Below are 10130 nucleotides of genomic sequence, written 5' to 3'. Positions count from 1 at the left end.
CAACAACTGCGGTGCAGTGGTGGGAGAGCCTGGTGCGATCCCGAGGTAAGTAGTGGGCGGGCTGGGGAGAGGCCTTCAAGGGTGTCCTGGGTCCCCATCCAGCTTCCGCGGCGCACGCCGGGCTCCGTGCGGAGACGTCGGGGTCTCTGAAGCAGGCACCTGCGCCCTGGGCAGGCGAGATCCCGAGTTCCCGGGCAGCCGTGGGACCCGCCGGGTCGCCCTTCTCCTCCACACAGCGACGTAGACGGAGCCCAGACACATAGTTCCGGCCGTCTGGGCTGGGCTGGTGCCAGCCGTATCGGGAAGGTGGGGCACATTCCATTGCCCTCAGCTGCCAGGGCCCAGTTCCCGCTACTCCTCGAGTACCAGGCTCCTTCTCCACCCGGCGGATCCCGTTGATGATCCCACATGGATGGCCTCTGGAGCCTCCCAAAGGGGACACACCTTTGCTTAGCTCCTCATTTGTGACAGCCGCCAGCTGCTTGCAAGAAAGGAACCCCAGGAAAACTTTCTGACTTACACCGCTTTCTGCACTCGGGCCTCTCCTGACTGCTGCCACAGCGTTGCCTCTAGGTCGTAAAGGCTCCAAAGCGGCTCAAGTGTCACTGAAAGGAATTGACCAGGAAGGACGGAAGTCAGTGGGAGGAAAGTGCCCTGCAAAGGGAATGACTGTGTCAAGGCTGGGAGTGTCATAATGGCAGGTAGCAGCGCTTCCAGGCCTATTCTTAGTGTTCACACACCATTACGGAGCACACAGTGGTCTGTCTTTCCTTCCTTCCTTCCTTCCTTCCTTCCTTCTTTCATTTCTCTCTCCCTCCCTCCCTCCCTTCTTTCTTCCTCCCTTCCTCCCCCTCCCCCCCCCCCCCCCCGTAGGTTCTCACTATGTAGCCTTGGCTGACCTGGAACTTGCCCTGTAGTCCAGTCTGGCCTCAAACTCAGAGATATGCCTGCCTATGCCTGCCTCTGGGATTAAGACATGCGCTGCTGCGCCCCCGCAGAACCTTTCTTTTTTACAGATGGGGAAACTGAGGCACACAGAGGTTAAGTGCCTTACCTCTGGTCGCACAACAGAGAAACTGAAGACCAGAAGAGGGGCTCCAGGGGAGAGACCATAAAGAGCCCTGCAGGCGGTGGGTGCTACCTGTGGATTTGGGCCAGTTATAAATTCTCCAGTGTGGATTCAAAATAAAAATCCAATTAACTGTATAATGGTCACCAAAATATGCTGAGGTGATCCTTTCAAAAGTTTGTTCTTAAATGTGTGTACTTCCTGTGTACAGTGTCCTCTCTTCTGAGGTCAGAAGAGGGCAGTGGATCCCCTGGAACTGGAGTTACAGCCTCTTGTGAGCCACCTGCTGCTCTGGGAACCGAACCCAGGTCCTCTGAGGAGCAGTCAAGTGTTTTTAACTGCCAAGCCATCTCTCCAGCCTTGTTTCAAGTTTCAAGAATCAGCTAAATTCTTCAAGTAATCATCCACAGTCTGTCTTTTACCCAACAGCTCAATTTCCATATTACTTCAAAGTCCCCATAAAGATAAAGAATGGCGGGGGGGAATCAGGAAGATCACTGCTCACTGCGAACTCAAGGCAGGAATCGTTTATGCGGTTCCAGAAGGCGAGGGCTGGCTTCACAGCTCCTCAGTCAGACCTCATCTCCAAACAAAAGCAAGCAGAACAAGGAAGAGGAGAGTGAGAATAGAAAGAAGGGAGAAAAGGGGAAAATGCTGGCCTTCTAAGGACGATGCTGCCAAGTAGCCTTTGAAACTGCCCACACTGAGGTTAGAACTAGAATGTTGAGGGGCGTGTGGGTGGCAGGGAGACAAGACAGGGGCTGAAGTTGGAGACAGATGTCGTAATAGAGGAGGGACTGACAATGGGTCTCTAATATGACAGGGTGAAGTGAGAGGCTGAATCCATAGGGCTTGGCGACTGGAGAAGGCAGTGAGATGTTCTCCATATTATTTTTGTTCAGGAGCTTGAGTCTCCTACCCACAGTTCCCCCCTGGTCCCCTCTCAACTCTGGGTGCCCTATGCACCAAACGCCACACCATACCACCAAGAACCTTCCACCCACCTGTAAGTCTCAGCTTGCATTCATTCTAGGCAAGGCTAGACTGCCAGGCTACTTACTACACACAGCCCAGCCTGGAACTGGTTCTTGGGTGGGCGGGTGGGGGGTCATTTATCTCAGCTTAGGAGCTAGCTACCTACTTCTTGTAAACTGAAACAGGGTTTAGCCAGTCACCCAACAGCCTCCACTAAAAATTCTGTTTAACAGTCATGGTGGGCTGCTCTACTGGGCCCTGACCCAAGACTCCACCTTTGAGTAGTTCCCACTATATATAGCAGGGCTGACCATCTGTGAACATGGTAATTTCAAAGGCAGAATAAAAGCTGTTCCTCCTCCAGAGGCTGGTGACAGTTCTGAAAGGGTAGAGCCCGGGATGCTGGGAAGAGAAGGGTTCCTCAGTGGAACCCCAGAACAGCAGAAAGTCTAAGGTGGCTCGTTTCTTAGAGAAAGTAGTGTCAAAGTGTGGGCTTTCTGGCTCACCTGCCGACTGTGATTTTGCTAAGATACTCAACTTTATCCTTAGGGGGGATTCAAGATCATAGAATTGGGATGTGTCGTGAGAACTATCTAGCGTAAAGTTCTCTGTAATGTATGGAATGCTGGCAAGCATCCCATAAACGTTAGCTGTCGATATAAAGCTTCAGCAGGCACAAAAATTGTATCATTTATGTCGAATGTGTGTGCAACATGCATGTGTGTAACGTGTGTGGTCAGAAAACAACTTGTGGGAATAGCTGGTCTTCTCTTACCATGTGGGCTCTGATTGAGCTCAGGTCTTTAGCCTTGGTGGAAAGCACCTTTGTTTGCTGAACCCTCTCACTGGCCATCAAACATGTATTTTTTTTTTTTTAAATCACATCTCAGAACTGTTATTATGGGGAAGAGGCTCGTGTAGAGGTTAGAGGATGATTTTGTGGAAGCTGTTTCCAACCTTTTTGTGGGTTCTGGGGATTAAAGGGAGTAGGTCTTCAGGCATGTGTGGCCAGCACCTTTCCTGCTGATCCACCTTGTCAACCTCTGCAGTATTTTAAGCCTCTTTCTTGTCTATTTCCCATGCCTTACACAGTTCCCTGTTTATCTCTCTCTCTCTCTCTCTCTCTCTCTCTCTCTCTCCCTCTCCCTCCCTCTCCCTCTCTCTCTCCCTCTCTCCCTCCCTTCCTCCCTCCCTCCCTCCCTCTCCCTCTCTCCAGGGTTTTTCTGTGCAGCCTTGGTTGTCCTGGAACTAGTGTTTTATACCAGGGTGGCCTGGAACTCACAGAAATCTGTCTGCCTTTGCTGGGATTGAAGGTATGCACCATCACCAGTTTCTGGTTTTGTTTTTAAGATTTAATTGTGTGCACGCACACATGAGTGCTTATGTCCTTAGAAGCTAAAGCATTGAATTCCTTATCCTATGTGGGTACTAGGAACGTAGCTCAAGACCTGCCAGAACAGTATATGCTCTTAAGTCCCGAGCCACCTCTCCAAGTACTCCCCACCCCACAGGCCAGCTGAGCTTCACTGAATACTTAGAACCTAAGTCTCCTGGAAAGATAGTAAGAGCAGACAGTCTACCCTGGAGGGAAAGATGCTGCTGGGCATCAGGAGGCAGAAGCCAATTAGGATGAAAACAATATCTTACACTAAATTCCAACAGTTTTTTCAGAAAAAGATTTTAAACTAAAAACAAATCTATTTAAATTATGTGTATGTAAAGCTGGTTGTAGCATATGACTTTAACCCCAGCACTTGGGAGGCAGAGGCAACGCAAGACCAGCATGGTCTACCTAGTGAGTTCCATGACAGCCAAGACTATATAGTAGGACCTTGTCTCAAAACCAAAATGAGAGCCAGGCGGTGGTGGCGCACGCCTTTAATTCCAGCACTCAGGAGGCAGAGGCAGGCGGATCTCTGTGAGTTTGAGGCCAGCCTGGTCTAGAAGAGCTAGTTCCAGGACAGGAACCAAAAGCTACGGAGAAACCCTGTCTTGAAAATCAAAAAAAAAAAAAAATAACAACAACAACAACAAAAAACCCAAAATGAATAGGTCTGTGTGTCACATGTAGGTATGTACACATGAGTGCAGATGCCTACAGAGGCAGCCTGATAAGGGTTCTGGGAACAAACCCAGGTTCTTTGGAAGAGTAATAAATGATCTTAGCTTCTCTTCAGCCCCAGAAGATTATGAGTACATGTAGCATGTGTGTATGTGCATGTTATGCAAGGAAACCAGAAGATTCCCTGCAGCTGGACTTACAGGTGTTTGTATGCCACTACATGGATGCTGAGAACTGAACGAAGTCTTCTCCAAGGGCAGCAAATGCTCTTAATGACTGAGCCAACTCTCCAAACCCAGGCCAACAGCTTTCAGGTCATCCAATTCCATGAAAGGAGTAAGTGTGGAACACATCAGGCTATGTATTTCCTTCAGTCTGAACATGTGACCTTATGTAGCTTTGGCAAACATGCATTTACAACTTTGCCAAATTCTAGAATTTAAGAGGGGCATGTGGCTTAAAGGGTAAGAACACAGATCTGAGTTTGAACCCCTCATTATTCAAGTCAGTAGCTGGTTGTAGTCATGCCAGGGCCAGCTAAGGACTGGAAGGAGCAGAGGCATCACACTAGCACAGGAGCCCAAGACTCGTCCCCAGAAGCATCCACCAGGCTTCACATCAGAGTCCTGAATACACTTGCTTCTCCATCTAGAAAACAAAGGGATTGGAATGGGCTGCCTTCCGGGACCGAGAGGAGACATCCAGTGGGTTCAACTTCACCTGACCCATCTTCCCCAATAATCAGGTAGTGTTTTCTTCCTTCACAAGTCTGGAAACCAGCACGAGGGCCTCAGAGTGGCTATTCCTTGTCCTTGTCCACTGTGGACCATGTGGGCAAACTAGTAAATTCAAATAGTGAAGGATTTATATAACTGCAACTCTGTCTAGGTAAGCACCAGGCGACATGTTATCATCTGGCCACTGTGGGAAGGGGTGGGCCAGTCTATGATCACCCACCCTGCAATCAGCTCTTTATGGTGCCAACCAATCAGCTAGTTCAGCAGAATCAAGTTCTTTCTGTGCCACAGCCCTGTGTGTCCACTTGTGTCCATCCTCAACAGCGGTCTCAGGTTAGCAGGGTCACTACTCGGGCTTGTGAAGTTCCATCAGGTCACAGGAGTGTCATCCTACTGTGGGAAGTTTGCCCACCCCATACGTGGACAGTGTCCCTACATAGCTTGGAGAAAACATCCCACTCACTTGGTGCCTTGTTAAAATTAACAAGGATAAAACAAAGAAAAAAGTAATGAGTTCTATGATTTTTTTTTTCATCAAGAAAACTCTTGTTGAATAAGTACTACAACATTTTTATGCCTTAGGGGTAACATTTAAATATAAAGTAGTGGTTCAGAATAAAGCCAGGAATTACAAAACATTTGTTACCGCAAGCAATTTTAATACAAAAGTGTGTCTTGTTTTTAAACAGTTCATTGGTAGAGCTTCAATTTCTGCCTCAATTAAAACCAATTGAGATAATCACACAGCAACATGGTCCGAGCTGACGAGGAACAGCAGCTAAAAAATAGGAGCCCCTGACAGCCCCCCTTCATGGTCACTTGGTCAGCTGACTTTATTACACACAAAAAGACGGAAGCAAACGGGACTGGTGAACAGGTGTGCTGGTGAACTCCGTCAAAGGATGAGCAAGTGTTTGTCTTAGGTCCACATTTCAAAATAGGCTTATGGAATTCATTCCTCAGTTTGTGGGAGGTTGATCGTATTAAATAAATAGCAGGAAAAGAAAAGAAAAAAGAAAGAAAAAAGCAGATAAACAAATTTGTAATTCACAGTGCCACCAAGGAGTCTCCCTCACCAGGGCCTGGGGCCTGGTGAGCACAGGAGTTACTGATGGCTAGGCTGGACAGTTGTTACAAATCAGTTTAAAACCCCAATGTTCTGAAGTTTCCTTTTACCCCTGAATCCTAGCAGCTATGTGCCTTTAACACCCAGTACTGAGACTTTATTTTAAGACAGTATTGCAATGAACTCTTTGCGGTATCATATGCAAAAGCTATCTAGATGAGGTTCTGTCTCTTCAGCTAAACTTCCATGACAGTAGAACAATGGAAATGCAATCTTAAGTGCCCTCTCCTTAGTTCTTGCTAATTGAGGTGTCTGTGATTTAAAAAGAAGAGTTCCTTAAACATTGCGGAATTCTTATTTTTTAATATAATTTATCTTGCTGATATAGCAAGTTAAGTTTATAAAGATGCATTTAGGAATACTCCTAAAAGATAAAGCAGGTTTACAACCCTGCGCCACATGAACCCTATTTAGGCTTTTCTTTTTAATACACATTTACGTCTTGACCTTTTGTTTTTCTCAAATATTTCATCTCTGGGCCCCATCCATTACAGGGTTACCAGGAGGCAAATTTTATCTACATAAATATTCACATGAAAATAGTAACTTACAAAAAGGAAAAAAAAATAAGGCAGCTTCATAACACAATTATTCTTTTACAATTTTAACAATATAACTTCTCCCGTTCAGAATAAATATACACCCAATGTATGGAGCAGGATTCAAAGTGGATATGGTATGGGGTGCTTGTACAGTGTTATCGCTTGGGACCCGGAGTCCTGGGGGAGGCAGTGGTGGTCTTCTTAGACATGGTTGGGATTTTGGAAGGTTTGGTGAGCCCTCTTCTGGAGCTGCCCTGGCCCCCTGCAGCGCTGCTCTCAGAAGTGTCTGAACAAGCTGACTGAGTCTCTAGAAGGTCAAAGTCAGAGGCATCGCTTCCTCTCCGGCTGCTGGCTCGACTCCCGGCCCGGCTTCCAGCCCGACTCCCAGGACGGCTGGCGGACTTTTTAGGGTCTGGAATTGAAGAGTAAAGCAGGGGATTTAATGGAGAAGGCATGCTATGGAAACACAAGTGACCGGAGGCCAAGAGGTTGCTGCTAATAGCACTTGATTTGCTGAGTGGCCCTGGGGGAAACCACGCCATTCCGGACCCATACTTCATCAGCACAGCAGGCAGTGAGCCCGGTCTGGTTTGTGAGGCTCCCTGTCACCCTGAGCAGCAGAAAGCAAAGCTGCTCGGTCACCATGGCTCAGGGAGGTGAAGGATGAGGTTGCAGCATATGTGAGCAGATGGCAAACGGAGGTGCAGGTGGAGAACTAAGAGGTCAATTTTTAGGTTCCCAGGAGGAGTTGCAGTCAGCCAGCTTCCACTTCCCCAGTTCACTAGCAGTCATAAAAACATGGCACCCTGGGAAAGTTGCTAACAGTTTGCATTAGCTCCAGTGTTGAGTGTAGGAGGTCAGAGTTCGCTGCACTGACAAGAAAAGCAATGGCTGCCCAAAGAGTGCAAGTGTCTTTCTGGGCAGGACATCAAGGGCTCATCCTAACACTGGCTCCCGAGAGGCTGACATTGCCCAATTCAAAGCAGCTGGGCTATTCCTTCCATCCTCAGCCCTGGGTATGGTGGGTACTTACCTGCCCGGTTAGTTTTGGCACCTGTGGAAGCTGGAGAAGAGCTATTGCTGGTGTCGCCAGCAAGGGATGTCCGGCTAGAATGGAAAGTTGGTGTTGGCCGTTTCAGCTTGCTGCCTGTCGATGGAATAACCTTCAAAATAAAAGGTCATATTTACTTGATAAAATCCTTGATAAGTATGTAATTATATTGCCTATTTAAAATATAATGTCTCTTTATAGACAACCATTTGAAAAAGCAAATTAAAAGTCCAGGAAAACAAAGATCAATTCACAAAATGCCCTAGATCATAGATTTTTGAAAAAATATTCTCAAGAAGAGGTTTCGAGGTCCAATTAAAACCTTCGGAGTGTCTTCTAATGCCTGCTATTCTCTAGGAATGGCGGCCTTTCAGTGCTGTTATCCTGCTCATCAATCTCCCTAGAAATGTGAGATCTTCAATTAGTAAGACATCACAGCTACAAATGAATGCTGGGTAACAAGAAGAGAAACTCGAATAGCCTGTGTCCCAGGGTGCTGGGGCAGCAATCCAAGCAGCAGCCACCTGCCATCAGCACATGCAACAGATGTCAAGATCTCTTCATGAGACCCTCAGGAGATGAGGGATGGATCCGGTCTCTCCATTTCTATCACACACCCTTCTGGTTCAGCCATCTTAGCTGTCTGGGCCTCCCTGCTATTTGCTCTATATCCTGGGAAGTCTCGTCCCCTTGTTCTTAACTGAGCCCACACTGTTACTGTACAATAACCTTCCTCTGCAAACACATGCTTGGCTTAGACCATGTACCTCAGGGCTATGTTGAGAGGGTCGAAGCTTTCTTCCACTCTGTGTTTCTGCTTTTAAGGATAGCATTTTTACACCTGATGTACATATCTGCTCATGGCCTCTTTGTCCCACATTAAAGCATTAGTTCCATAAAAGCAGAAGCTTTTGTTTTATTGATGTACTTTCACATCTTTGCACCTACAATTATGTGGCTAAAAAGGACTCCATCCCACCTTGCTGAATAAGCCTAACCTGAATAAGAGTTGCATCTTATAACTGCTGCTATTGCTGCATTTCCTTATGTGATTTTTAAAAATATCATACTGTAGAGAAAGAACATTTTAAAGTCTGTTTTAAATATTACTATGACATGGTATACAATTCTAGTTTTTTCCTTGAAGTAAGTTGGGTAAATTGTTTTCCAGAACCTTTAAGATGCTTATATACATAAGAGAGTAAAGCACCCCATCTCATTGTGCAGGTTGAATTTCTTCACAAAGAAAAAGCAAAAGCGACAGGAAGTGATTGATACTCAAGCAGGAACTCTCCTGGCCACCAGGAGGAGCAGCACCAGTTCCAAGAGCTATCTTTCCCGAGCACTGCTGCCTGGAGCTCACAGATCTGGCGCTTCTGGACTGGTGTTCTAATTTAGGGCCTGGCCTGGCCACAGAGTACCGATGAGTAAAGAACTTGCAATGAAGGGTTATATTGTAAGATAAGACAAAAAGGGACATCTCAGAGTCCTATGGAGTCTGTGTCATGAGCAACACTGACACTTTCCACATCTGGGATTTCAACGGAGCTGGAAATCAGGGGAAAAAAAGCAAGGGCAAGCTAAATCTTAGGTTCTCGGGCAGTCAGCCGGATCTTAAGTTGAGACCACAAGTTCTCAGCTGGAGTTTGACCCGGGAGTGGGATAAGTCCACAAGCGGCTGTTCATTCACGGCCCTGGCTTCTGTGCTCAAGCAAAGATGGCACCGTGCTCGGAGGGTTAGAGCCCAACATTCTCTGCAAGGGCTGAGAGATGGCAAAATATGCTGCTAGTGCACAGCCCCTCTGCCCAGGTTTTGTTTCAGCTTTTTTCTTTTCCTCTTTAGAGGCAGGCTCTCAATACATGGTCCACATGGGCTTTGAGATCAGACCTACGGCCTCAGCCTTCTAAGTGCTGGGATTATAGGTGTGTGCTACAACACCTACCCATGTTTTGATTCTCAAACACTCTTCCTCCAAAAGTGTTCAGGTATTTTAATGGCTCTATGTGAACATGCTTAACTGTTGGTATGTATATTTAAATCAAAGCTACCTAAGCCAAGGAACCAAGAAGGTGGAACTGGAGCCCCAGAGCAGTGGCCACTTGTAGGGAAACTGTGCTTGACTGGAGTAGATAGCACCCATGCCTTGGACCCATGTGGCAGCACCAACCACCCTAGGGAGGGGTCTTGCAAATCATTCTCCTGTTCTAAACACATAGAACATTGATGAACATGCGCTGTGGTTTACTTTCAGGTGTTTATAACTCGTCTATGTAGCTGACATTTGGAGATTTCAAGAGACCTATTACAAGTACTGTCAACAAACAAACAGCCAGGAATGACTGTCATCCTGAACAAATGTTATGCTTAAAAACTTATAAACTGCCAAGCAATCTTGTTTTAGGCATCTCTTACTCATCTCCAATTTTGTGAATCCGAGTTAGAAACTCCTGAAAACACTCGGTCAACTCGATCAATCAGCTGTGTCAGCAAGCACCCCAAAGATGGAAGAGACTTTGGCCTCATGTCAGGAAAAAGAGCTGGGCTGGTTCTTGGCATGAGTGAGGGCC

General features: G+C 46.8%; 1 protein-coding gene across 22 annotated transcripts in view; it reads right to left on the bottom strand.

Moving 5' to 3' along the window:
* Positions 1-5369: 5369 nt before the first annotated feature.
* Macf1 (microtubule actin crosslinking factor 1) overlaps positions 5370-10130 on the bottom strand; it is a 338997-nt gene continuing 334236 nt past the window's right edge. For all 22 annotated transcript variants that reach the window (XM_041651076.1, XM_041651084.1, XM_041651079.1 and 19 more), the window contains 2 exons: positions 7545-7674; positions 5370-6923 (listed from right to left, as the gene is read on the bottom strand). In XM_041651076.1, coding sequence (XP_041507010.1) covers positions 6667-6923; positions 7545-7674 — 387 coding nt within the window. In that variant the 3' untranslated portion in view covers positions 5370-6666. The remainder of the gene's footprint in view (positions 6924-7544; positions 7675-10130) is intronic.

Source organism: Microtus oregoni, unplaced genomic scaffold (assembly GCF_018167655.1).
Source record: "Microtus oregoni isolate MIOR12 unplaced genomic scaffold, Mior012 000005F_ref0000423, whole genome shotgun sequence".
Classification (NCBI taxonomy): Eukaryota; Metazoa; Chordata; class Mammalia; order Rodentia; family Cricetidae; genus Microtus; species Microtus oregoni.
The sequence above is the reverse complement of the archived record's forward strand: the minus strand, read 5'-3'. Positions and strand labels throughout refer to the sequence as shown.